This window comes from Tupaia chinensis, unplaced genomic scaffold (genome assembly GCF_000334495.1).
Source record: "Tupaia chinensis unplaced genomic scaffold, TupChi_1.0 Scaffold000159_1, whole genome shotgun sequence".
Lineage (NCBI taxonomy): Eukaryota > Metazoa > Chordata > Mammalia > Scandentia > Tupaiidae > Tupaia > Tupaia belangeri.
Window position 1 is genome coordinate 52,113 of NW_006159630.1, and position 27,855 is coordinate 79,967.

A 27,855-nucleotide genomic window follows, 5' to 3' on the forward strand; every position below is an offset into this window, starting at 1 on the left:
CCGGCTGTGGTTCAAGTCCTGGACCTGGTGGCTTTCTCTCCCTCCTTCTCTCTCTCTCTCTCTCTCTCTCTCTCGCTTGCTCACTTGCTGTGTCCCTCTCTGGTCAAATTAAAAACAAGTAATAAAGTTAAATAAAATAATTCTTTAAAAAGTACTAAAGGCCCTCTCAATTTTAAGGAAGAAAGCTATGGGTGGGCCCCGTAGCCCAATGGTTAAGGGAGGCGAGCCACATGGCTGATCTTGGTTTGAATCCAGGCCCTGGTGTCTTGAAGACCTCACCAGGTGTGTGCACGCCAAGATCCCGACAGGGTAGAGAAATGGAGAGGGGACGTTGGCATGGCCAGGCCTCAGTGAGGGGTGCCTTCTCCCTCTCCCTCCTTTATCTCCAGCAAGCACTCACACCCTCAGGAAATTAAATCAATGAAAGGGAGAGGTCTTTTGGCTGCTAAAATGTTAAAGCTTTATTATAATAAATACTAGCATTCTATAGACTTAATGGCTTAAATGTCAGATTTTTTTTGGGGGGGGCAGGTTTTTGCTATAGGGTGCATGCACTCGCCAGACAGACAGACAGAAAGTGAGAAATCACCCCCCAGGGGAGATGGCCGTGCAGCAATCCCTTCTCCTCCATTTTCCTCTCGGGATCTTGGGCGTGCACGCACATGCGCCCAGCATGAGTTTAAGCCGCCAGGTCCGGGACTTGAACCGCGGTCAGCTACATGGGAGTCCAGTGACATAGCCATTACGCCAAATGCTAATCCCCAAATGTCATATTTTAAGAAAATGTTCTTTTATTACACCTGCAAGCTTCAAATATCTTCTCTCCCTTTCTGGAATGATCTCCCCGGCGTCCACCAACAGGAGCCCAAGTACTCACCTCAGAGCTTCCACCAAGCCCAGCCCCTGAAGTCTGTCCAGCTGAAACAGGGCTCGGTCCTCACAGGGCAGCAGCAGGCCCGGGACTGGGAGGGTCCAAATCCACAGGTGGCCTGGCACCGCCCGCTACCCATGTGCCCTTGGTGTGGCTGCAGACCCTCCCGGTCCGTGAGGGCCTGGGTCACTCGGCTCTCGTCCTCTGGGTCAGGGGACGACCACGCACAGCCCTGAGCCTGGCAGTGAGGGCCCTTTTGTTTGCAGGGAGAGGGTCGAGGGGCTAGGGCCGTTCAGGATGAGTGCTCTCACTCCCTGAACCCGTCCGACCTCCGACAAGTTCATTCCCACCTTCTAATCGTGCAGTCCCCAGGAAGAAAAGTACTCACCAGTTACAGCGTCACCTCTAAACGGCATTTTAGAAAGCGACAGCTTTTCTATTAAGACGCACACTAGGAGAGAAAGACACACGTGGTGGCACTGTCGCCCAGCCCAGCGCAGCCCGGGCCCCGCCGCTCACCCGAGGCCAGCTGGCCAGCCAGTGAGCGTGCACCCCGACCTCGCCGACGCGGAGCAGCTCCGGGACCCCACCGAGCTAATGCGCCCTACTCTTCAGAGACCCAACACGCATTCTAGCGACGTGTGCACAGCTCAAGGGTGTGGGTGCGCAGAGCCGACATGCCGAGCACCTGGCAGCTGCGGAGGTGCCAGGACCCCCCTGAAACATTGCCCACGCCCAGGCCCACAGGGGCCCCTCGTGGTGGAGGGAGAGGTGTGCCTGTCCCAGGTGAGTGCTGGGCGGCGACCAGCACAGGACAGTGAACGCTGGGAGGGCCACTCCGGCAGAGGTGGGGCACCCACGGGGGGTGGCTGGTTCTGCAGGTCCCAGGCCCGTCTGAGGTTGGCACCCGTGACTCAGAAGCTGGCCCACGCTGTGGGGTCCCCACCGGAGGTGTGTTGGCCACAGGATGTCAGAAGCCCTAGTGAGCAGCTGGGAGTCCTCAGGAGGGCAGGGCCGGGGGCCTCATTATCCTCCGAGCACAAGACAGAGGCAGAGGCTCTGGGAAGCTGACGCCCACGAACACTGCAGGTCGATGGTCAAAGCAGCAGCTCCCACGTCCACAGGAGGGGCCAGCGGGCGTTCACAGACCGCCTCCCTTCCCTCGGGAAAGCAAGCGGAAGCCGTGAGCCGGACCCTAACGCCCCAGACCACAGGGGACCACCTCCCCAGGGAGGACCCTGGGTGGGGAGCCTGACGGGACCCCAGGTAGAGGCCCTCGGAGCAAAGGGCAAGGGGGCCAAGCCCCACTGGGTGCCCCGGGGCACCAATGTGTGGCCCACCAGCTGACTCTGTCATCTGGCTTCCCCACGCCGAGTCCCGGGACAGAGGGTGGGCCTGAGGTGGCAGTGTTGCCGTTTCCGCTGTAGTGGAGCCCGTCAGTGGCTGGGCTATTACACTGCAGTAACAGACACCCTTGAAACGCAGGGCTGACAGCAGCCTCCCTTGCCCTCGCCATATCGCACAGGAACAGCAGCTGCCAACCTCAGACAGACGCGGGCTCCCACTCTGCCCGCGGCCCCTCGCGGCTCCTCTTGAGCATCGCCTCCACTGGGCTGAGACGAGGACCACAGTGGCCGTCCTGTGTCCTGCCACGTTAGTGACTCGTCTGCTCAGACACTGAGGGTGACACTGTGGCTGCAGCACTGCCCTCCTCTGGTGAATGCAACCTCGCCCTCCTCACGTGGCTGTCAGTGGCACCATCATTCAGTACGCTATCCTTGTCACCAGGCTAGAGACACCTTCTGTGTTGTACCTAGATGGATTTCTAGATTTGCGATTTCCGTTCTACCAACCTGCTTTCCTGCTCCTAAACAACGACCACTCTGTGGAAAGAGGAGTTCTAGCACACGTCCTAGGGGCTAAACATGCAAGTCCTCACCATGATTTAAAATAGCCACCTTGGGACCAGCAGTTAGCGTAATGGCTATGTCGCTGGACTCCCACATAGTCAACTGCGGTTCGTGTCCCGGACCCGGTGGCTTAAAACTCACGCCAGGCGCATGTACGTGCGTGCCCAAGATCCCGAGAGGAGAATGGAGGAGAAGGGATTGCGGCGTGGCCATCCCTCCTGGGGGGTGATTTCTCACTTTCTGTCTCTCTGTCTCTCTGGCAAGTGCACACGCCCCATAGCAAAAACCTCTCCAAGATTAATTAATTAATTAATTAATTAAAATAAAATAACCGCTTGGAGACTGGCCCTGCATACAGACTTCAACACATTTTATCAGATGGAAAAGGAACAAAAGGAAAGAAACATGGAAAGCTGAGACCAGCGGTTAGCGTAATGGCTATGTCGCTGGACTCCCACATAGTCAACTGCGGTTCGTGTCCCGGACCCGGTGGCTTAAAACTCACGCCAGGCGCATGTACGTGCGTGCCCAAGATCCCGAGAGGAGAATGGAGGAGAAGGGATTGCAGCGTAGCCATCCCCCCGGGGGGTGATTTCTCGCTTTCTGTTTCTCTGTCCCTCTGTCTGTCTGGCGAGCGCACATGCCCCATACCAAAAAAGAAAAAAAAAAAGAAAAAAGAAAAACACATGGAAAGCTGCCCGACGTCAGCCATCAGGGACGTGCAGTGCACCACACCGCCGTGGAGCCTCAGCACACGGCGGATGTCCATGGAGGACGGGCTGGCTCCATGCTGGGGCTACAGGAGCCGACTCCCACATGGCTGACTGTGCGGCTCCCATCCAGGCCTCAGCGGTGCGAGAGACACAAGAAAATGTGCGTGTGCCCCAGACCCAACAGGACGGGGAGACGGAGGGACTGCGGCGCGAGCATGCCACGCCCCGCCTCTGTCTGTCTCTCCCTCTCTGTAAGTGCCCACAAACCCGCAGAGGGTCATGGAGAGAGGGGCTCTCGGGGCCCGCTTGTTAGACGTGAAATGGAGAGCTCAGCGGTTTCTCACAGCAGGAGACTCCGCAAGGGAACTCTTAGTCACTGAACCCAGAGAGGAGAAAAGGGCGGGCAGACAGTGCGATGGCTGTGTCGCTGGACTCCCACGTAGTCAGCTGTGGTTTGAGTCCCGGATGTGGTCGCTTAAACCTCACGCCAGGCGCGTGTGCGTGCGTGCCTGAGATCCCAAGAGGAGAATAGAGGAGAAGGGATTGCGGCGTGGCCATCCCCCACTACAGGGTGATTTGTCACTTTCTGTCTCTGTCTCTCTGGCTATCACATGCGCCCTACAGCAAAAAAACTCTCTCTAAAGGAAAGAAAAGGTATACTCACACAAGAACCTGCGTGCAGATATCCCTGCCAGTGAGACCCAAAAAAACCCCAAGTGGCTTTTAACAGGTGAGTGGTCAGACACACTGATAAACCCCGACCCCAGGGGAGAGGGAGTGAGGAAGAACGGCCGTGAGTGAGCTAGAAAGCTCTCGGGCGAGTGATGCCGGGGTTGCACCTCGGAGGGCCACGTGTCCCAACTCCATCCACACAGCAACCTCGAGTGAGGACACTGCAGGGAAGAAGACCAGGGGACCAGGGCGCAGACTCGGGGTGTCAAGTGTACACACTGGCGCAGGTGCACGTGACACACAGGCCCCCAGGCCCGCACCCACCTGTGCCAACGGCGGACCTGAATGAGACCGCAGGGCAGGGGCCTGGATACGGCACCATCGCGTCTGCTGATGCCCTGGGGCCAGATGCCTGCTGTCCCTAACCCATAACTCCCCACGGGTAGGAAGACTCCAAAATTAAGATTTCGCTACAGAAGGAACAGACAAGGCAACTCTGACCAACCCTCCAGCTAAGACACTCATCAGCAGGCAGGGCACAGCAGGGCGAGGTCCTTCACATGATGCCGCCCCCATCACCGGGAACGCCCAGAGAAGCGCTGCACCCTGGGGTGCCTAGAGGTGCGCTCAACAGGCAGGAAGCAGAGCCCCGTGTGCGCGGCGAGACCTGAGCTCTCTCAGCCTGTCCATGGGGTGACCGCTGTACCTCCACCTCATACCGCAGAGGGAGTCACCGAGGTGCACCCCGGCTCCTCCCACCTAGCAGCCGTGGCTCCCCTGCCGCCCCACCGCTGCGGAAATCTACCGGCACCCACGCGGGCTGGAGGGGCAGCAGTGAAGCCCCCCAGGCGGGCCGGGCTCCGCTGTCTCCCTGAGTGCGAGCTAACCCGGGACCCGTGTGATGGAAGGACTGTGTGACACTGCGGGACGCCCCCCCTCCTCGGCTGGACGAGGGCTGTGTCCTCCGCTTCCCACCTACCTGCTTGTCGCATGAGCTCGCCTCCCAGGCCCCTGAAATGAACGAAAGCAGAGTTAAAGTCTCTCGCATGGCAACAACATGCACACCTCACCGAGGTAACAGATGGGACTTCGGGCTCCGACAGGTGTCGGTGCCAACTGGCTGCACTTGTTCCTCAAAGCACAGACGATGCTTTTACGGAGAGATGCACGTGTGTGAGAGACATCTCCCAGTCCTGACTGGCGACTCTGGCTTCAGCTCTAACAGACGTCCACACCGACACAGACCCAACTCCAGACAGCGCCAGTCCCGCTTCGGACGCAGCGAAGCGATCTGACGCCACAGCCCGAGACGCGAGCTGGCTTCTATGCTGAGTGGAACGCGCCCGGACGCCGGCCGAAGTCTGACGCTGCAACAGGCGCCTGGGGGCAGGGATGCCAAGGGGGCAGGCAACGTGCTGCCAGGGCTTCGGCTTCTGGCCCATACAGAACAGCAGGCCTGGACGTGGTTCCGGCCCGAGTGGCGAGAAACTGCACCGGGCGCTGGGAGACTGGGGTGCAGGGCGGTGGCCTGGGCAGGAGGGGCATCCAGCACCTCCAGCCCGGGGAGGTGGTGCCCACTGCAGAGCAGGGTGAGAATGGGGCCCGGCGCCTGGGGCTGGCAGAGCACTCCAGTGGGGACATGTGGAGACAGAAGTCAGGGCTCACTGCTCGGAGCCCTCCCAGCTGGGGCAGAGGGGCCTGACCACACACGGGCCCTGGCAGTCCTCTGAAGGAGCTGCCTCAGTGGGGCAGGCATTCTGGGCCCGCCACAGAAGGCTTCGAAGTGGCCCTGATGATCGCGTGGTCCTGGCCATCCCAGCGAAGCAGGAAGAGCCACGGACTTGGCGAGAAACCCAAGGAAGCTCCTGGCAACATACAAGCGCTGTCCGGGGGGAGTAAGACGGGAGACTGGGCCGCAGAGCAGGGCAGTGGTGCCGGGAGCTACATGGGGGTTGGCACCGACTGCGAAGGCAGTGGGCACGCGTCCGTCACAGTCGCGGTGACGGTCATAAGACCACACACACCTGGTAAACCTCATCCGACTGTACTCTCCAAGTGGCTGAACTCTGGGCTGACCTCATGCCTAGTGGTTAAGGGAACTGGGTTCTGCACGGCCAATCACTGCTCAGGTTAAGGGAATTGGGTTCCGCACGGCCAATCACTGCTCAGGTTAAGGGAACTGGGTTCCGCACGGCCAATCACTGCTCAGGTTAAGGGAACTGGGTTCCGCGCGGCCAATCACCGTTCAGCCCAACTGGCGTGGCTTGAGAAACACGCGGGGAAGGAGTGCATGCATGCCCCAAATCCCAACATGGTGGAAAAATGGAGACGGGACTGAGGCATGCCCCCACTGGGGTGCTTTCTCCCTCTCCCTGTCTCTCTGTCTCTCTCTGGTGAGCGTACAAGTAGACAGTTGTGAAACTGAATTTTATTACACATACATTACTCTTAAAAACCCACAGCACGGCTGTGGGGCACAGCGCAGAGCCCTGCCAGGGCGGCGCACCCCGATCAGCCCCTGGGCGACCTGCCGAGTGTGGCTCGCATACCTGAGGCCCAGGCTGCCCGGGAGGCTGGCAGTGTGCCCAGGCCCATCCAGGGCACCCCCGCAAACAGCACACTTCAAATGACCCTGTAAAATAGCAGTGTGTGGGCCAGGAGCAGAGTGAAAGGCCCGCTTCTGCACGGCCCGTGCTTAGACGGGAGTGACCCTGAGGCCCGCGCTCCCCCGGGGCGGCTGCCTGGGGCTCGCACACCTTCCCGACCCTCGGGCCGCCAGCTGCCCTGCTGGAAAGTTAGTCTGACCCAGGAGGGCATTCAGGACACGCCTGACTCGCATGAGCACACTCGCGTTCAGCGATCCCAGCAGGACCCATGACTCAGACCTCGCCCCTGGGCGCCTCGGCCGGGACGCCCATCTCCCGACCCTGTCAGACTGCCACGGACCCCATGGGCGCTGCAAGCAGATGTCCTCCAGACAAAGCCACGGCTCCTCCCTGGGTCACAGAAGTCTCTCCTGCAGCAGTCGGCAGATGTGTAAAGATTTTATACGTGTGGCCTGGTGGTTAAGGTGCTGGACACTCCCACACGGTCAACCATGGTTCGGGTCCTAGACCCGGTGACTTGTTTTCTCACTTTCTCTCTGGTCAAATTAAAATAAATGAATGAATAAAATTAAATAATTTTTTAAATAAGGTTTTATACAGGGACCAGCAGTTAGCCTAATGGCTATGTTGCTGGACTCCCATGTAGTTGACCGCGGTTCAAGTCCTGGACCCGGTGGCTTAAATTCATGCTGGGCGTGTGCGTGCGTGCCCAAGATCCAGAGAGGAGAATGGAGGAGAAGGGATTGCGGCGTGGTCATCCCCCCTGGGGGGTGATTTCTCGCTTTCTGTCTGTCTCTCTGTCTCTCTCTTTCTTTCTGGCGAGTGCATGTGCCCTATAGCAAAAACCTCTAAAAAATTTTTTAAAATAAGGTTTTATACATGTATTTTAATTTTTGTAAGTCAATAGTGCCACTAGGAAATTAAGGGACTGTCACTCAAAGCCTGGGTGGGCTCAGGGCTACGGTGTGAGCGGGAGAGGCAGGCACTCCAGGAGCAGCACGCAGTGAGTGGTGCGGCAGTTGGGACGGCAGTGCCCAGGAGGCAGGAAAAGCCGCCCTCCACAAACCCAGCTCATACTGGACAACACCAACATCAGTCGCCGGGGTGCACACCCGACCCCAGCATAATGGCCACCCCACAAGGAGAGGCGTTTGCACATCCCCAGATGCTCCGCCACAAGGCACTCGCTCACCGAGGGGCACCAACCAATCAGTACAGCCGGCCATCTGGGGGTCGCTGACCCTTAGGCCCAGCACAGGACAGGAGGCCACCATGCCATGTCCCTGCTACGTCTGACCAGGAGGAAGCGACCCGGCGGGTCGGGCAGCGCGACACGGCACAGGGCTGCTGGCCTGACTAAAGCACCACCCCAGGACTAAAGGACCAACAGCACAGGAGCTGGGGACACGTGGAATATGGAGCCAGGGGTCGGACGGCACTGGGCTCGGCCCTGGGCTTAAAATAAATGAATGAATAAAATTAAATAATTTTTTAAATAAGGTTTTATACAGGGAGCAGTTAGCCTAATGGCTATGTTGCTGGACTCCCATGTAGGTGGCATCACTGCCACCCCCCAGTTACAGCACGTAGGGCACCCCGTTCTCTGATGACCATGATTTGGCAAAAAGAAACCAACAGACACGCGGGAAGAGAGGGCGGCCGCAGGGACGGCTCACGGCCAGGACGCCAGCAGCCATGGGCCGGGCACTGGCCCGCAGCCTTCGCTTCCTCCAGGCTCGCGGCTTCGCGAGACAGCAAGCTGGGGTCAGAGAGAAGCGGTTCCTGCTACCCCGTCTCCCAGGAAGCCCTCCTCGAGGGCCCCACAAGAGATGGCTACCCCCTAGGCCCAGAAGCTCCTACGCTGGGCCAGGCAGGGTGCTGACATCGGCCATGGCTGGCACAGCAATGAGGCCACCAGGCATCAGGGCTCTGGGCACCGTCTAGCTTGGAGAACCCGCTGTTTCCAGCATGTCAGCCTGGCCAGGCCCCGCTTGTCCGTACCTCGAACCATGGCACCCCCAGCTGCCAGAGCGGTCAGGGTGTCAGCACAACTGCACCTGCAGGTCACTGTACAGTGGCACCAGCCAGCTCGTCCAGGCCGCAGTACCTGAGCCCCACAGAACTCAAGGGCTGAGCCTGGGCTGCAACAGGAGGAAGGGGGTAGAAGCGTAGCCAACTGGTGCTGAAAGGCAGGGCTCTGGGAGGAGGTCGGGCCAAGGCCTCAGCCTCCGGGAGGCTGCAAGGTGAGGGGGTGAGGCCGAGAGGGGGGCCCACAGTACCCGAGCTGGCTGCTGCTGGGTACCTCCCAGGCAATGCTCCAGTGTGGAGCAACTGGAAGACACAGAACCAGCCAGATAGACAGTGCCACACCTGGGTGGCTGAGCGAGGCCAGAGGCTCACTTAGAACACAGGCAGGGCCGCGGGCCGGCAGGGTCGGACCACAGATCTGCCTCCTGCCCCTTGGGCTCTCGCTGGTCTGGGTCTCAGGGCCTCCCGTGGGCTCCTGCCTGCCCTGCTCTTGGAGGTCCAGCTGTGGTTGGGGGCCACACAGGCAGGCCATGAAGTGCGGCCCCTTCGGCCAGTTGGCCGACTGTTCTCCCAGGCCCCGACCCGGCCTTGGAGGCCCAGCTGTGCTACCTGGAGCGGAGGCCAGCCTGCTCTGCTGCTGAACAGAACATAGCGAACCTGGGCGACCTGTGAGAGGGGTTTACTCCATTCAGGGCGTGGGGGTCCGGAGCAGGGGTGGCGCACGGAGAAGGGCCAGCTGCAAAGGGTCCTGAGAAGGTGTTCGGAGTGATGGCTCCCTCAAGCCCGGGTGTGGAGCCAGCAGACACGTTAAAGAGTACACGTTATCACGTGTCGGGGGAACGTCCACGAAGCCCAGGAACAGCAGCGAGAGCGCCCCGTGCCCTGGAACACCAGCCGTGTGCCCATGACACTCACGCGGACACGCAGACACAGGAGCACACGGCGAGCACGGGCCCGACTCAGGCGCTCCGGAGCGTCCGCACACTGGCCAGCTCCTCCTGACGACACGCTTTTTTGTTACGACACAGAACACGGGACTGAGGTTTGTGAAGCTTACCTGTACGCCTGACGGTCACAGAGCTGAGAATAAAGAGTCATCGGTTACTTAGGTATTTAAGTGACTTAAATTTTTAAAACACATTATATACTGTTACAGCTCATTTAGAATTTGTCTAGCAGGTTTTCTGGTTTTTACTGGAAACCCCCCCACCCAAAAAAAGAACACGTTATATAATGTGAACAAGTATCAAAACTAGAACGAGAAAACAGCACAGCCCAACAGCGCGGAGCCGACTGGAGGGGCCGAGGACAGAGGCCACTCTCTGCTGAGTCCTCGTTTAGGTTGTCTCGACCCTCAACCCCGTCCAATCCCACGGCAGGACCGAGGACAGGCCAGGACAGGGCTGTGCCCTGGCCCGCAGTCCGGCACACTCTCTCAAGACAGCTTCTTCTCGGGCGGGAACCTCGCCGAGCCCAAGAGGTTCTGACGCTCCCTGTTCTTCGAAGGAGCTCAGAAGTGTGCACGGCCCCGTGTGACCTGTGCTTACTGGAAACCCCCCCGCCCAAAAAAAGAACACGTTATATAATGTGAACAAGTATCAAAACTAGAACGAGAAAACAGCACAGCCCAACAGCGCGGAGCCGACTGGAGGGGCCGAGGACAGAGGCCACTCTCTGCTGAGTCCTCGTTTAGGTTGTCTCGACCCTCAACCCCGTCCAATCCCACGGCAGGACCGAGGACAGGCCAGGACAGGGCTGTGCCCTGGCCCGCAGTCCGGCACACTCTCTCAAGACAGCTTCTTCTCGGGCGGGAACCTCGCCGAGCCCAAGAGGTTCTGACGCTCCCTGTTCTTCGAAGGAGCTCAGAAGTGTGCACGGCCCCGTGTGACCTGTGCAGCTAAAATCCACTGGTGTGGGAACCAGCAGATGGAGTGATGGCTACGTCATTGGACTCCCACATAGTCGACTGTGGTTCGAGTCCCAGACCTGGTGGCTTAAAACTCACATCATGTGTGTGTGCATACGGGCGTGCCCAAGATCCTGAGAGGAGAATGGAGAAGGGATTGCAGTGGGGCCACCCGCCTTTGCGGGGGATTTCTTGCTTTCTGTCTGTCTGTCTCTCTGGCAAGTGCGCACACCCCATAAGCAAGTAAACAACTTTGCCAAAATCAAAAAGCAAGTTTGTGGCAAAAACAGGATTAAGGGCCGGAGATCAGAACGGCCTATCGTTAGTGAAGAGACAGATCTCCCTCGAATGGCCCTGGAGGTCCTTGCCGGGAAGAGGCTGTCGGGAGTAAAAGGCTAACTCCCCACGAGTGACGCTGACAATGCCCCGTCACTGAGTCACAGAGGCCTTGGAGAATCGCGAAAGCCCAGAACAAAGCGCACACCGTCTCCCAGGAAACATGTACTCACACAATTCTGGACTGGGCTTCAGCGCACACGACCCTCACCGTGGACACAGCGGGAAATCGGGGGCCACACGCTCGCGCCACCGCCTCCATGAGGACACGTGACCTCCACGAAGGCGGTGTGCAATGCCCAGAGCCAGCCTGGCAGGCACGGCACGGCACGGCACGCCGTCCGCCTCACCGGCTGCACAAGCCCACGTGGCGCACCTTGTGGGGACATGGTGGCCCAGCACACCTGCCCACCCCCGCCCAGCTACCCCAGGTGGCCGACCGCGGGAGTGGCCCCCAGAGAGGGAGCAGTGCTTTCCTGGGCCACCCCACCACCCCGCAGGGTGACAGTGTGACGATGGAAGGGCTGGGAAGGTGCAGAGACCAGGAGGCCTGGGGCACCCTGTGAAGGGTCACCGGGGGGCTGCACACGCACCTGCGGCTGAATCTGCTTCAGGCCCTGCACCTCCTTCTCGTCCAGGTAGTCCGTGACCGGCCTGTGAGGAGTTGGAACACCGCACTGAGGCCCAGGCCGAGCGGTCCCGCACAACCGCAGCAGGTGAGTCAGGGAGCCCTGCCTGTGTCCAGGTCCCTGTGGGCCCCGCAGCCCCTGCAGGGCATAGCCCGATCTCACATCTTAGGGGCAGCCTGGCTCCTGGGTTCCAGTCTGGGGAAACTGCCCTGTCCCTTTAGGTGAGTCCCTGTGTGACGCGGACATGGACCCACGTCCTTGGCCCACAGCGTGGGGCGGTCCCACCAGGCGTCAGCCCGGCAGCTCAGTCGCCTCTTCCTCAGGTCAGAGGGCACCGCCGTCAGGGCGCTGCCACGGAACCTCCCGTCAGTGTGCTGACGACAGGTGGCCCTCGACCGTGTGGGGCACAACTGCCTGCCGGCGTGACGGGAGAGCTGATGCCGGTGGGGCTGAGAAGTGCTCCCTGGCAGCCCGTCATCCTCGAAAGGTGCGGGTGAGCTGCCTTGGCCACAGGCCCGGGTCCCAGCGGCTCTGCCGCCATGTTGAGCTGCTAAGGGAGCCTTGTGGCCCCAGACAGTGCTCAGCTATGGCTGACACTGGGCACTCGTGCTCCTGGGGTCAGATGGGGGCTTCAACACGCACCTGGCACGGGTCTCAGCATGCCTCCCCAGGACAGGATGCTTCCATGTACATCATGGCTTAAAGCTGGGGGTCCTGCGGACCCCGCATGACCTGACCGGGAGAAGACTCTGGAGGCTTGAGCCGGACTCCCCCCGATTTCGCCACGAGCCTCTTCCCAGGACCAAAGAGCAAGCACACCACGCCGGGCTCTGCTTCGGCCTGCAAGTGCCCACGTACTCAGGTGTGTCCCCAACGCAGGACTGTGTGCCCCGGAGCCTGCCCGGCCCACAGCGCTGCGCCGTCGCGTTGCTCCAGGGAGCCGGGTCGGGCCGCTTTCTCAGGCTGGATCCAGGAACCGGGCCGCAGACGGCCGTGTCTGCAAGTTCCCACTTCTCGGGAAAGCCGACAGACACCACTCACTCCTCTACAGAACTCCTGGGCTTCTCAAGCCACCCACACAACGGCTCCGCTGTCACAGAGCAGCCAGTGGGGGCGTCTACACTCGCACCTTGGTGTTTTCAGTTTCAGAGAGCATGCACCTCAGCACCGCCCTAGACGGCCTCTCCCACGGCCTCCCGCCCCTCGGCTACAGTGGCCACAACACAGTGGCTGCTGGCCGGGCTCCTACCTGTCCTCCTGGGCCGCCAGTCTATACAAGGCGTGGGTGACCTCTGCACAGGCAAGAATGGCACCATGCCGCGTGTGGAGGTCCGGGCTCAGCGTCATGGACAGCAGACGTGGGAGAACTGCGGGAGGGCAGCAAGGCCAGCCTGTCAGCCTCAGCGAGCACACTGGTCACCATCGGGCTCGGGCCTCGGCTCGCAGAGCTCCTCCAAGACCCATGGAGGCAGCGGGACAAGGGCTGCCAGTGGTGGCCGAGCTGGCCAGTGAGGGCTCTGCTTGGGAGGTGCTGCCCACGGCCCGGCCAGCCCAGCTCCCAAGCCTCAACCCCGCGCACCCGCAGAGGCAGCAGCCCCGTGACAGTAAAGCCAGCCACGCCCGACCCGAGGGAGCTTGTACGGGTGCTCGGCAGCTGGCAGCTGGGGCAGGGCTGAGGACAGGGTGTCTACACCGGTCACGGCTCACGGACGGGCACAACGCTGACCAGTGTGAAGGACGAGGCTGGCCCAAGTCACTCCAATGTAAGTGGCCTGGCTCCCCACGCCAGCCTCCCTGCACCGGTTAAAGCCAAAGGCCCTCGGGGTAGACAACACCCCCCACCCCGTGCACTAAGTCGATGCTCGGGACAATCGGCCTGGGCAGAGCCAGGTGCAGCCTCCAGCCTCGCCACCGCGGGACACGCCAGTGAGAACAGATGCAGCTCTGGACGTCCGGCCCCTTCCCTGCATCTGAGAGACGCTTCTTCTGCCTACGTAGACTGGGAGGGCAGATGTGGCCCCCCCACCCCCAGCACGGGAGGGCAGACGGAGCCACTCCACTCTGAACGACACGGAGGCGCCGCTGCCTCTGAGAACAGGCACACCCCACAGACGTCAGCCAGACCAGAGCTGCCGCACGGGGACGCGGTCAGCGCAGTGTCCTATGGCTCACCACAGTTTGATTCGTGGTCCCCTGCTGTGGGTGGCACCCGGGCAGACCCCACTCTGCACCTGGCCCGGGTGAAGCCCACAGCCAGCTCTATAGACGAGTTTCAGCGAGTCAAAAACAAAACACTGTTCCAGTCCCCCGGCCTCTGGGACGAGCAGGACAGCCCACCTGGGTCTGCCTGCGATGCGTGCGCGATGCCATGCACGCCTGACACCGCCTACAGGCGCGGGCACACACCCACCGTGAGTGGCGCTGTAGTCGGGTGCTTGCTGGGTCAGGTTGTGCAGTGCCTTGGCCGACAGCTCTCTGATGGCCCTGGGGAAGACAGACAGCGGTCAGTGCCTCACTGTGCCGGCGCGCTGTGCAACTAACGGAGGAGGGAAAGCAGCCTGCGTGGGCCCTCAGCTGGCCAGCCAGTCAAGACCACGCGCACACAGACACACACACACACACACACACACACACACACGTGTGCGTGCAACAAGTTCACTGAAGGAAACATTTGGAAATAGCCCACGTGTCCTCGAGACACTGCAACCATTTCCCACGGTGCTGCACGGCCCAGTGATCCTCCCACCACACTAACGCGTCCCTCAGAAGACACACTCTTAGCAGAACCATGTGACCTTGAGACCCTAAGATTACAAAGGTTGGATGTGAGAAATTTCCTACAGCTGGGGCCAGCAGATGGCGTAGCAGTTACGTCCCTGGACTCACATGGCCGGCCATGGTCCCGGACCCCGTGGCTTGCAACAAGCCGTGTGTGTGTGTGTGTGTGTGTGTGTGTGTGTGTGTGTGTGTGTATGCGTGCTCAGGACCCCAGAAGAAGAATGGAGGAGAAGGGATTGTGGTGTGGTCATCACCCTAGGGTCGTTTCTCACTCTCCCTCACTGTCTCTGTCTCTGTCTCTCTCTCTCTGGCGAGCACACATGCTCTAAGGCAAACACCTCTACAAAATAATAAAATAATGAATGTCTAGGGCTCAAGCTAACAACCACGAGACACGCCCTCTCTGGCTGTCAGGGCAGTCATGGCACACCTTACATAGGAAACATGGCATGGCTTGCTGTTTTTTTGGAGAAGTTTTTGCTACAGGGCGCGTGCACTCACCAGAAAGACAGAGACAGACAGATACAGAAAGCAAGAAATCACCCCCCAGGGGGGATGGCCATGCTGCAATCCCTTCTCCTCCATTCTCCTCTCTTGGGCATGCACGCACACGTACCAGGCATGAGTTTAAGCCGCGGGGTCCGGGACTAGAACTGTGGTCGGCTACATGGGAGTCCAGCAACATAGCCATTATGCCAACTGCTGGTCCCTGTCATGGCTTTCTTGACCCAACAGTACAGAAGTATCTCTTCCACACCCCCGACATGCTACGGAGAGCACCTGGCACATGCAGACTTGTGGGGGAAGCCCAGGGACGGGCGAACGAGGCCCTGGGCCCCGACTTCTTAACCCCAGACCCTGCCCCAGCAACAAACAGAGGCCCTTCGGGCAGGTGGCATCTCACGTGCCCGGACACTGAGCATCCGTGGCAGCTCAGGAGCAGTGGCTCTAGTGCCCTGCAGTCCTCGAGAGCTGTCAGTTCTCAGGAGCCCACCTACAATGCAGGACGAGCAGAGGCTCCCGCGGCAGAGGACGGCCTCGCGGGCACCTACCCTCACAGGCAGCTCCTCAACCAGTGCTCCGAGAAGCAGAGCTTCTTTATTTAAAGCGCTACATCGGGGCCAGCTGCTGGGGACTAGATCTGACATAGCCGACAGCATGGCTCCCGTCCTGGACTGGTGGCTTGAAAAACACACCCCAAAGTCCCAAAAAGAGGGCAAAATAATAACACATCGGGGTGCAGCCATCGCCTGTGGGGGGTGCTTTCTCACTCCGTCTCTCTTCAGCAAGTGCATGTGTCCTTGGCAAACTGAAGACTTTTTTAGAAAATTACAATGGAGGCGCATGCTGCAAGAAGCTTTGTCCCACAGGCTGGAGCTATGTGAGGTGCCCAGTTCAATCCCAGACTCAAGCTGAAGGCTGGGTGCAGTGTAGCCCCAGCAGGGAGGCTGAGGCAGGAGCCCTGGACCCCAGTTTAAAATGTTATTAGTTACCGAATAAACACAAGACTTGGAGCCATGAGCTCCTAGAAGAGAACAGGGCGAAAACTTCACGACACTGCATTTAGCAACTCCTCTTAAACTTGACACCAAAAGCACAGCCGAGAGAAATAAGACTAAACTGCATGAACATGAAGAGCCATGCTGGGACCAGCTGATGGTACATGGTTACATTGCCAGACTCCCACATAGTCAACTGCAGTTCAAGTCCCAGACCCAGTGGCTTAAAACTCACGCTGGGCACATGAAATCGATTTCTCGTTTTCTGTCTCTCCAGTGAGCGCATTTGCCCTGCAGCAAAAATCTCTCTCAAAAAAAAAAAAAAAAAAAGACCTATGCATCAAAGGACATAATCAACAGAGACAAAAACAACCTATGGAATGAGAGAAAATATTTGCAAATCATGTATCTCATAAAGGATTAATATCTGGAATATAGGGACCAGCAGTTGACATAGTGACTATGTCGCTGGACTCCCACGTAGTCGACCGCAGTTTGAGTCCCGGACTCGGTGGCTTAAACTCACGCCGGGCGCGTGTGCGTGCGTGCCCAAGATCCCGAGAGGAGAATGGAAGAGAAGGGATTGTGGCGTGGCCATCCCCCCTGGGGAGTGTTTTCTCGCTTTCTGTCTCTCTCTGTCTTTCTGGCAAGTGCACATGCCCTATAGCAAAAATCTCTCAAAAAAAAAAAAATATATATATATGTATCTAGACTATATAAAGAACCCCTACACAGCAACAAAAAAAAAAACAAATAACTCAATTTAAAAATGCAAAGATCCGGGAACCAGCAGTTAGCGTAATGGCTATGCTGCTGGACTCCCACGTAGTCGCCTGCGGTTTGAGTCCCGGACCCAGTGGCTTAAAACTCACGCCGGGCGCGTGTGCGTGAGTGCCCAAGATCCCGAGAGGAGAATGGAGGAGAAGGGATTGCGGCGTGGCCATCCCCCCTGGGGGGGTGATTTCTCCCTTTCTGTGTCTCTGTCTCTGGCTGGCTGGCGAGTGCACGCACCCTATAGCAAAAAAACCTCTCCAAAAAAAAAAAAAAAAAGCGCAAAGAGCAAAGATCCAACCTGTCGTTTCTGTCGACATGACACGCAAACGACCAGTAGGAGTATGAGAGGGAGCTCGGCATCACTGACTCTTACGGAGACGCATCAAAGCCACAGCGCACCCCAACCCACACTCACTAGGGGCTCTTATCAAAGCATGGAAACGGGACTGGCGGGTGGCACGGCAGTTAAGGTGCTGGACTCTCAGACACCGAGCACAGTGCAAGTCCTTGACCTGGCGATTTCCTTTCTTGCTTTCCCTTCCACTCTCTCTCTCTGCTCAAATTACAAAATCATAATAATAACAAATGGAATTAAATAAATCATTCTTAAAACAGACAAAAATAAAACAGGAAATAACAAGTGTTGGCGAGGATGTAAAAAAACTGGGAACTCTTCCTCTGTTGGTGGAAGTGCAAGGTGGTGCCAGCATCGTAGGAAACGGGACAGCATTCCACATACAAATCTGAGATTAGAGTCGCTGCTCTAAGCACTGACTCAGCAATTCCATTTCTATTTACCCCCATGAGTTGAAAGCAGGGTGTCAGTTACTTGCTCACTCGCGCTCCTAGTAGCAGTGGTCATGCTAGCTGAGAGGTGGAAGCCGTCAGGGCCTATTAAAGGATAGACTGATAAGCAGAGTGTGGCCGTTGGCGTGTACACACAAAGGAGTGTTATCACGTCGAGAGGAAAGGGGATTCTGACAGACACTACAATCTGGATGAACCTTAAGGACAGTGTCAGTGAAATAAGCCACACACAAAATGACAGACATCGTATGAGTACACGAACGCCAAGTTCCCAGAGTCCAATTCACGGGGATGGGAAGTAGAATGGTGGTGCCCACCAGCGAAGTGGAGTGGGGAGTTAGTTTAACGGTTTGAGCTTCACGTTATTCTTTTTTTAACTTAATCTCTCTATTTTGCTTTTACTTTTTATGTAAAAAGCTGTTTTTATTGCCAGAGGTCAAAGTTCGTGCCAGAGAGCGAGAAAGCACCCCGCTATGGGGCATGGTCATGCCCCAATCCTTTCCCTTCCATTTCTTCCTGCCATCAGCATGTGCACACATTCAGGGTTCAATCTCTCCTTTGTGGGGAGGAAGAACACTTACAAACACACACAGAAACACAGAACCTACCCATCCCAGTGGTTGATTTTCATAGTAACAAGGTGGTCTATCATGGGCTTGGTGTACTCAGGAAAGCCAGCAATAAACACGCTGAAAAAGACAACAGGCGTTAGGGATGACGTGCAGAGACTAGAATGCTCACACGCTGCTTGTGAGAGTCTCAACTACAGGGACAAGCAGATGGTTAATGGTTACGTCACTGGACCTCCACAGTCGACCACAGTTCAAGTCCCAGACCCGCAGTTTAAAACTCACAGAGTGCATGTATGTGATTGTCCAAAATCCCAAGACGAAAATGGAGAAGAAGGGACTGTGGCATGGCCAGCCCCCTGGGGGGTGACTTCTCACTTTCTGTCTCTCCAACAAGTACATGTACCCTAAAGCAAAAATCTCTCTTTAAAAAAAAAAAAAGAATCTAAAATGTGGGGACCAGCAGATGGCATAATGGTTACGTCACTGAACTCCCAGTCGACCATGGCTCTAATCCTGGACATAGCGGCTTAAACTCAGCTGGGCACATGTGCATGTGTGCCCAAAATCCCGAGAGGAGGATGGCAGAAGGGAATGCGGTATGTTCATCCCCCCAGGGGACTGCGGTATGGACGTCCCCCCAGGGGGTGATTTCTCACTTTCTGTCTCTCTGTCTCTGTCTCTCCAGTGAACGCACGTGCCCTATACCAGAAATCTCTCTAAAAATTTCAAAAAAAAAAAAAAAAAGAAAGGAATCTAAAATATGAGGCCAGCAGGTGGTATGGTAGTTAAGGCGTTGGACTCTCACATGACCAACCACGGTTTGAGTCCCGAACCTGGTGGCTTGAAAATCAGGGTGGGAATATGTGACTGCATGCCCCAATTCCCAAGGACTGCTGCGTAGCCATCTCCCTGTGGGGAGTGACTTCTCACTTTCCCTTTCACTGTCTCTCTCTCTGTCTCTTTGATAAGTGCACTTGCCCTACGGCAAAAACCTACAAGAAAAAAAGAGTAAGAAATTACATTCAGTTTAGCTGTTTCTTCAAAAGTCAGCAATGGCCGCCACATGGTGCAGTCAAGCTCACCCAGTTAGAAATGACGCACTTGCCCACACAGGGTCTGGCTCACGTGGCACGTGGTATTTGCAGCATCCCCAGACTGGAGACAATCCCAAGTCTATCCAGCAGTGAAAGGAAAAACTGCATTTCTCCAAACAACGGAATATTCATCAGCAACTTAAAGAAAAAAAATTTTTTTTTTGGAGAGGTTTTCGCTATAGGGCGCGTGCGCTCGCCAGACAGACGGAGAGAGACATAGAGATAGAAAGCGAGAAATCACCCCCCCGGGGGGATGGTCACGCCGCAATCCCTTCTCCTCCATTCTCCTCTCGGGCTCTTGGGCACGCACGCACACGCGCCCGGTGTGAGTTCTAAGCCACCGGGTCCGGGAGGCGAACCGCAGTTGACTACGTGGGAGTCCAGCGACATAGCCATTACGCTATCTGCTGGTTCCCTCTTCTTGGGATCTTGGGCACACATGCACACGCGCCTAGCGTGAGCTGAAGTCACTGGGTCCAGGACTCGAACCGCAGTAGACCACATGGGAGGTCAGTGACATAGCCATTACGCTATCTGCTGGTTCCCTCTTCTTGGGATCTTGGGCACACATGCACACGCGCCTAGCGTGAGCTGAAGTCACTGGGTCCAGGACTCGAACCGCAGTAGACCACATGGGAGGTCAGTGACATAGCCATTACGCTATCTGCTGGTTCCCTCTTCTTGGGATCTTGGGCACACATGCACACGCGCCTAGCGTGAGCTGAAGTCACTGGGTCCAGGACTCGAACCGCAGTAGACCACATGGGAGGTCAGTGACATAGCCATTACGCCAACTGCTGGTCCCGAGAAAGAAACTTTTGACACATGCAACATGATTGAATCTCAAAATAACTATGCTAGTGGAAGAGCCAGAGAGAAGTAAGCTTACAAAATTTATACATTTTGCAAATATTTATACGAAATTCTAGAAAATGCCAACTAACCTACACTAACAAAAGCAGACTGGTGGTTGCCTTGGGTTAAGAAAAAGACGGAAGGCAGAGATTTGGAAGGGGTGGGCAGTGGGAGACTCCAGGTGACAGATACACCACAGCGGTGGTCTCATGGCTATACCTATGTTGGACAGGACAAACCATGTGTTACGGGCAGCTCATACACGTCAATCACACCGCAATTGCTTCAAACTTTTTAAGAAAGTGAAAAGGCAAGCTATGGAGTAAAGGGAGGAGAAACCTTTGAAATACACAAAAACGACAAAAGATTTGTATCAGAATAAAGAAGATAAAAACCAAATTAAAAAATTGGCGTAAGAGGGACCAGCAGATGGTGTGATGGTTACGTTGCTGGACTCCCATATGGTCAACCGTGGTTTGAGTCCTGGACCCAGTGGCTCAAACTCACGCTGGGTGAGCGTGCGTGCCCAAGATCCCGAGAGGAGAATGCAGGAGAAGGGACTGCGGCATGGCCATCCCCCGGGGGGTGATTTCTCACTTTCTGTCTGTCTTTCTCTCCAATGAGTACACACACACTATACCAAAAATCTCTCAAAAAACAAAACAAGACAAAAAAACTGGCACAAGATCTGTACAGAAACATCACAAAAGTCAGTAAATCGGGGGAGCAGAAGATGGCCCAACAGTTGTGTCACTGGATTCTCCTGTGGTCGACCGCAGTTAGAGTCCCGGAACCGGGCATGTATGTGCGCGCAGGATCCCGAGAGGAGAAAAGAGGAGAAAGGATGGCAGTGTGGCCATCCCCCCACGGGGACGTTTCTCACTTTCTGTCTCTAAGTCTCTCTCTCTCTGGCAAGCACATGCCCTCACAGCAAAAATCTATTAAAAAATAGAAAGAATGTAAATGAGAGGCCAATAGCAGCCGGCGGGCAGCGTGACGGTTACGACAGCTGGATCCCACTCGGCCACCTGCACAGCTGGAGTTTCAGACCTGGAAACTTGAAAGACATGCCAAAGTGTGCACGCCCAAAACCCCGACAGGAAAACGGAGGAGAGGGGAGTGCAAGGCTCAGGGGAAAGGCCTTGGGGTGTGCTCCCACTGTCCCCCTAGTTTGAGCATGTACCCCACAGCAAAAAGAAAAAGGGCCAGTCGGTATACGAGAAGAGGGGTTCAACACCGGTGTTTCTCAGGGAGTCCAGATTTAAACTGCTCCATCCATTAGAATCAGTAAAGTGTTCAAAGATAGATACCACCTTTCAGCAAGGACGTGGAGAAGGCTGACCGTGAACACATTTCCGGTATAAATACAAAATCACACAGCCACCGTGGAAAGCAGGCCAGCCACAGTGAGCAGTGGTACTGCGATGCGGGATCGACCGCCCCACTGTGTCCCACAGCTCAGGATACCCAGATGCTCGCCCCAGCCCAGAGACACACACACACACCCGGGGCTGGCTGTGCTAACTCCTGAGCGCCCCCTCTGGTCTGTGCTCGGCCTCCACACCAGGCTGCCTGGGCACATGGGTTCCCTCTACCCAGCTGGGCACAGTCCTGCCTCCTCGCCCCCAAGGCCAGAGCTGACAACAGGACCCTGGGCATTGGCCTCAGGTGGAGGGGAGGACCTCCAGCTGAGCACCATGTGGCCCAGAGCAGAGTCACGCACCGCACACGCGCGGGACACCTGCTGCTAATGCAGCCTGGCATCGTGAGCGCTCACGACACACTTCGGAAAGAGCACGCCTAAAACCAAGTCGGGTTTTGCTAAATGTCTTTATAAACTGCAGCAAAGTACTTAGAGGGACCTAAGTCCCTCTGGTGGCATGGCGGTTAAGGTAGCTGGATCCCACGTAGCCAAATGGGTGGTTCAAATAGCAGACCAGGTGACTTGAAAACACGTGTGTGTGTGCGTACGTGGAGGGTGGACGAAAAGGGACGGTGGAGTGGCCACCCTTGAGGGGTGCTTCTCACGCTCTCTCTCCGGCAACCACGCATGCCCTATAGCATGTATTTTCATTACTCGTAGGTTTTGGGGTGGTTTGGAAACCTTGGCAACAAATGAAGTATGACAGGGCTAAAGCAATTCCCAAGGCACCGTGCCCAGAAGCTCAGGGAGGAGGTGTGCTCTACGTGAGACGTGCATCCGGAGAGGACGGCGTGAGAACTGGGGAACCCGCACGGCACGAGGGCACAGGGAATGCTGAGGAAGACGAGGGACACTAGAACAGGTGGCAGGCTCGCTCAGAGACTCTGCCTGACAAAGAACCCAAATGTGGCGTGCTTTTAAAAATCTGTCCATGCTGGTTACACGGAAATGTCATTTCTGCGACAGCTGCGTGGCAGTCTGCTGGGGAGCCTGTCCTTAGAATGCAGAGCAGCTGGGGAGAGGCGCTGGGAACGTCTCCATAACTACACGGGTTCGTCATTTCATCGTCACGTCTGCTTCTCACACTCGCGCCCAGTGGGTTGACTAAGCAAGTGGAGGGGCTCGCCCAGAACTTTAGTCCTGGTTCGACCTCTGAACGCTGCAGTCAGCGATGCTCAGTATTTATTCTGTGACCTGATTTCTCAAATACCACTTTCTTACTCATAAAAATCTATCAACTTCCAAAAAAAAAATTTTTTTGAGAGGTTTTTGCTATAGGGCGCGTGTGCTCGCCAGAAAGACAGAGCAAGACATAGAGACAGAAAGCAAGAAATCGCCCCCCAGGGGGGATAGCCACGCCGCAATCCCTTCTCCTCCATTCTCCTCTCGGGATCTTGGGCACGCATGCACACGCGCCTGGTGTGAGTTTAAGTCGCTAGGTCCGGGACTCAAACCACAGTCGACTACATGGGAGTCCAGCAACATAGCTATTACGCTAACTGCTGGTCCCCAAAATGTTTTTTTAAGAGAGAGTTTTGCTATAGGGCACATGCACTTGTTGAAGAGACACACAGAGACAGGGAGACAGAAAGCGAGAAATCACCCCACAGGGGGATGGTCACGCCGCAATCCCTTCTCCGTTCTCCTCTCAGGATTTTGGGCACATACGCACATGCGCCTGGCATGAGTTTAAGCCACCAGGTCCAGGACTTGAACTGTGGTCGGCCATGTGGGAATCCAGCAACATAATAACTATTATGCCATCTGCCGGTCACTCCAAATACTTTTTGGTTTTTGCTATAGGGCGCATGTGCTCGCCAGACAGAGAGAGACAGAGACAGAAAGCAAGAAATCACCCCCCTGGGGGGATGGCCATGCCGCAATCCCTTCTCCATTCTCCTCTCGGGATCTTGGGCACGCACACACATGCGCCTGGCGTGAGTTTTAAGCCACCGGATCCGGGACACGAACCGCGGTCGACTACGTGGGAATCCAGAGACATAGCCACTACGCTAACTGCTGGTCCCGATGCAGTCATTTTTATCCGAGTCTGCTCTGAGAAACTCAATACCGTCACGCCTTCCAGCAGGGCCTCTTGCGGCCGGCATGTGGTTTTCGTCCCCACCAACGGCCGAAAACCTGCCTGAGCCGGAGCTGGACGCACGAAGAGGCCACGGCAGACGCACAGGGCAGGGCTGCGCTCGCGCTCTCGGGCTCTGGCGTCGCCAGTCGTGGGGGCGCCTCCCCAACACTCCCACACTGCTCCCGGGTCCCACTGGAACTCTCCTAGGCAAGCTATATTTACCTCTCGGACCTCCTGGGCTGAGGAAAGGGTGGAAGTGGATCTCTGACATCTAAATCAGAGGCCGCGACGTTGTCATGACTCATGAAAACCTTACCTTATCACCAGGTAGCAGTTAGATCTGTTACCGACAGCAAAGTAGTCGGCTGTGGTCAGGATGTCGATTCCATGAGGGAAAGTGCCCTAATGAAGTGAAAGTGGGGACGATGAGAAATCATTTTCAAAGTAAAAGGCATCTCAAAAAGCTCAGTAATCGTATTCGCACTCGTCCACAGTCATGAACAAAGAATGCGGCATCGCTGAGACCGGCGAGAACACAGGTCCCAGGGACAGCGCAGGACTTTCGGCCGTCCATCTTCAGCCAGACTGACTAAAATTCTTTTTTTTTTTTTTTTTTCTTTTTAGAGGTTTTGCTAGAGGGCACATGCACTCACCAGAAAGACAGAGACAGACAGAAAGTGAGAAATCACCCCCCCCACCCCGGGGTATTGGCCATGCCACAATCCCTTCTCCTCCATTCTCCTTGGGATCTTGGGCACGCACGCACACGCGCCTGGCGTGAGTTTAAACCACTGGGTCCGGGACACGAACGGCGGGCAACTACATGGGAGTCCCGCAACATAGCCATTACACCATCTGCTTGTCCCAAAACCAATTCTTTTTCCAAACATTTAACGTCAGATGACCTAAGACACCCACCTCAGAAGGACCCAGTCCCTAACAGCACCACAGCTCGGCTCCGGGTCAGCCTGCTGCCCGTCTAGGACCGAGGAGCCCACGGTGGCCCCAATCAGGGTCAGACTCCACAGGACACGGGCACCTGTCTGCGCCATGGGGGGCTGACAGCCAACCCTAGTGATGACAGCCACTGAGCCCCCAAGTCGCTGAGATGGAAAATGGGGCACCTCAACCCATGCTGCAGACCCCCTCCCGGCAGAGACCCAGCCCCCAAATCTGCCCCTCATTACATGTAATAACCACTCCCTACAAAAGCTATTTTCTGAGAAAATACAAATGACAGGGACCAGCAGGTGGCGTGGTGGGTAAGGTGCTGGACATTCCCGCATGGCTGACCACGATTCAAGTCCTGGACCTGGTGGCTTGCTTCCTCGCTCTCTCTCTCTCGGTGGCTCTCTCTGGTCAAATTAAAATAAATAAATAAATAAAATTTAAAATAAACAATTGTTTAAAAAAAAAAAGAAAGAAAAAAAAATGCCAATGACAGACTGTTGACCAAATGTAGACTGCCTACACCCCAGACACATGGGGGCTCTAAAATGTCGCAGAGGAGTCGGCAGCCCCGGCCGGGCAAGCGCTCTCTTGCTCTGAGAATAAGTAATGGGGCCCAGCGAGTACCCCCTCTGCACACAGTGCCAGCACAGTGCCGCCAGGCAGAGCTCGGAGAACAACAGCGCGGCAGCCCGCTGTACTCCCACATCCCGGACGGCAGTCGGCGTGGGCAGGGCCGCGGGATGCCCCAAGTGCGACCAGCACAGGACAGGGGCCCTGTGCGCCCCAGGACGCCCACACGCACACTCAGAAAGAGCTCGATGTCGATCCGCGTCCCAATCCTCACGCAATCAGCTATTTATGTCATAAACTACATCCAAATGGCCTCATCCTCGAGCCACATACAGAGCCCGCGCACCCAAGTACACAGGGACAGGGGGCACAGTGCCACCTGGGTCCACACCTCAGGGGCTCAGCACGGCTGACCGGGAGTACCCGGGGCCGTCCAGCGTGGGCTGGTGCTGGGCATCCGGTGAGCAGCAGCAGCTCCCCCCCCCCGCACCTGCCTATGTACACACACGTGCGTGTGCGCTAAACTATGCGCGCCTTTTCCTTATAAAACGGAAGTACCAGGACCAGCAGATGGCGGAATAGCCATGTCGCTGGACTCCCACACGGCTGACTGCAGTTCCAGTCCCAGCCCCAGCAGCTAGAAACTCAGGCTGGATGTGTGTGCGTGCCCAAAACCCAGAGGAGAGAATGAAGGGGAAGGAACTGTGTGGCCATCCCCCAGTGGGTGACTTCTGCCTGGCTGTCACTCTGTCTCTCCAGTGAGAGCACGTGCCCTATAGCAAAAATCTCTCTAAAAAACATAATAAACATTTTAAAAGATAATGAAATGGAAGTATTACACTTTCGGCCCAAGTTCCCTTTGAGCAGAGCACGTTCCAAGCGGGACACCCACGTGAGGGGGGAGGGGTACTGGAGGAGTGCCTCACTTGAGCAAAGCTGGCCACAGGTCGACACGGGATCACAGAACCCCAGACATGGGCACAGCACAGGGACACCGTCTGCCAGGGAGAGCTCCAAGGGGGACGGGCGGCCTCCGACCTCTGCAGCGCCCTGAGTACGAGCACCGCGAGGGCGGCAGCCACTGCAGGGGAGCAGGCGCAGCCTCAGGAGGGAGGTCTGCACCTAGACGGGGCAGGGAAGCCTGTCCTCAGCCCAGCCCCATCCATGGCTCAGAACTCAGGAGCCTCGAACGTTGTGCAGGGCACGCCTCCAGGGAGGAGACCTGACCACCCAAGGGTGTGGGAGTGCAGATGGCCAGACCCACCCTGTGCCACTTCCGACTGGGTGTCCTGGCCGCACAGCCCACGTCCTCACCTGTGGGTGCTGGAAGCACAAGGGCCAGCACCTCCTTGGCTGCCGAGGACGGGCACCTGCCGGGCCAGTGGTGCCAGCCCTCCCACCCCTGCGCTCCATGCGCCGATGGGCTGCGGCCAGCTTCCCGGCTGTCATCGGCCCCAAGAGAAGCAGGCAGGGAGGGCGGGCACGGGTGGCCTTGGAGCCCTGGCTGGGGCTGTGGCCACCCTCTCTGGTGTCTGCCACGTTCTCCGAGGCCCACAAGGCTGGGCAGCACAGGCGCCCTCGCCCCGCCCTCGGCCGCTCCATTCTCTGCATGTTCCCGGAACACAGGCGTCTGGCCAGCCTGTCTCCTGGACCACCCAGCCACCTCACCTCCGGTCGGCACAGCGGGCCAGGCTCTGCAACCTGACATGACCTGGCTTGGCCTGAGGGGCCTTGGCCGCGTGACCATGGGCCCCCACCCCACCCCCTCTTCCTCCCGTGGTTGTTTCTGCTCTGCCGTCTGCCCAGGCCTGCCCTGCTCAGCTGCCTCCATCCCAGCGCCCCATCAGTCCGACCATGTGTGTGTCAGCACCACCCACGTGAGTGACCAGGTGAGGCGGATCGGTGACCAGCTGTCAGGGTCAGAGGTCAGAGGACACAGGAGAGCAGTTCCTGCCGCTGGCCTTTGGGCTCCACTGTGGCCTAGCTGAGGCAGGAGCTCCCAGCAGCAGGCCGGGGACAGTGAGGGCTCAGGCCTCGCCAGGCCAGGCCTCCGCCACACTCTCCCCAGACCTGCCCACAGCCCGGTAGCTCGGGTTAGCTCTCCGACCCGTGTGCATGCATCACATGACTGTCTCGACGTGTGTCGACACTGGCAACCCATACTGCAGGGCCTGTGACCAGCAGCCATCGTGCTCGGCGTCACGCCAAAGCAGATCCTTCGCTCACGCCTGACCATGCCAGAAGACTCCAAGTCTCCAGCCTTCGAGATTTCAGACTCTGCTGTGCAGGAAGTGCAGGAGCCAAAGTTGGAAAGGCAGCCTTACCTGTCTCCCCACATTCTCCTGGAAGGCAGCCTGAGAACAGAGAGCAGACAGAGCGGTGAGCGAGGCTGCCCAGCCAGACGTTGGGGAGTCCACAGCTAATGAGGCCACGAGCGCATCCCCGCCTCGCTGTAAGCAACAGCCTCCCCGCCGGACCCGGGCCTCGGGACGAGTCTCTGATTCAGGACCCGGCGCTCTTTAAAGCCATAGCTAAAACTCAAGGTGACGTCAGGGTCACCCTCAGGGAAGGGCAAAGGCATGAACGATCGTTCCTGGTGCCGTGGCCCTCAGGAGCTGCCGTCCCCGGGGCCTCTGCCCGTCGCCAGGACGCACTCAGCCTGCAGTGGGCAGGGCCATGGGCAGGGCCACCGGGAACTGAAGCACCAGTGTCCGGGGACCCCGCGCCCAGGCCTCCCTGCCGCCATCCCCACCTGCCCCAAGGCCAGCAGGCCAGGCA

At 57.3% G+C, this 27,855-nt stretch overlaps 1 protein-coding gene and 1 non-coding gene across 2 annotated transcripts in view; one reads left to right on the plus strand and one right to left on the minus strand.

Moving 5' to 3' along the window:
• Window positions 1-27,855, minus strand: part of TBCD (tubulin folding cofactor D) — a gene marked incomplete at its 5' end in the record, with an annotated part of 150,420 nt that overhangs the window by 19,848 nt on the left and 102,717 nt on the right. The window contains 9 exon segments of the mRNA XM_014586689.1: window positions 1,260-1,322; window positions 5,146-5,177; window positions 9,858-9,880; window positions 11,636-11,696; window positions 12,921-13,038; window positions 14,082-14,155; window positions 18,138-18,218; window positions 23,873-23,958; window positions 27,402-27,431. Coding sequence (XP_014442175.1) covers window positions 1,260-1,322; window positions 5,146-5,177; window positions 9,858-9,880; window positions 11,636-11,696; window positions 12,921-13,038; window positions 14,082-14,155; window positions 18,138-18,218; window positions 23,873-23,958; window positions 27,402-27,431 — 568 coding nt within the window.
• On the plus strand, window positions 9,946-10,007 carry LOC114007353 (U7 small nuclear RNA). Its single transcript, XR_003548987.1, has one exon. It is a non-coding gene; the product is annotated as a U7 small nuclear RNA (small nuclear RNA).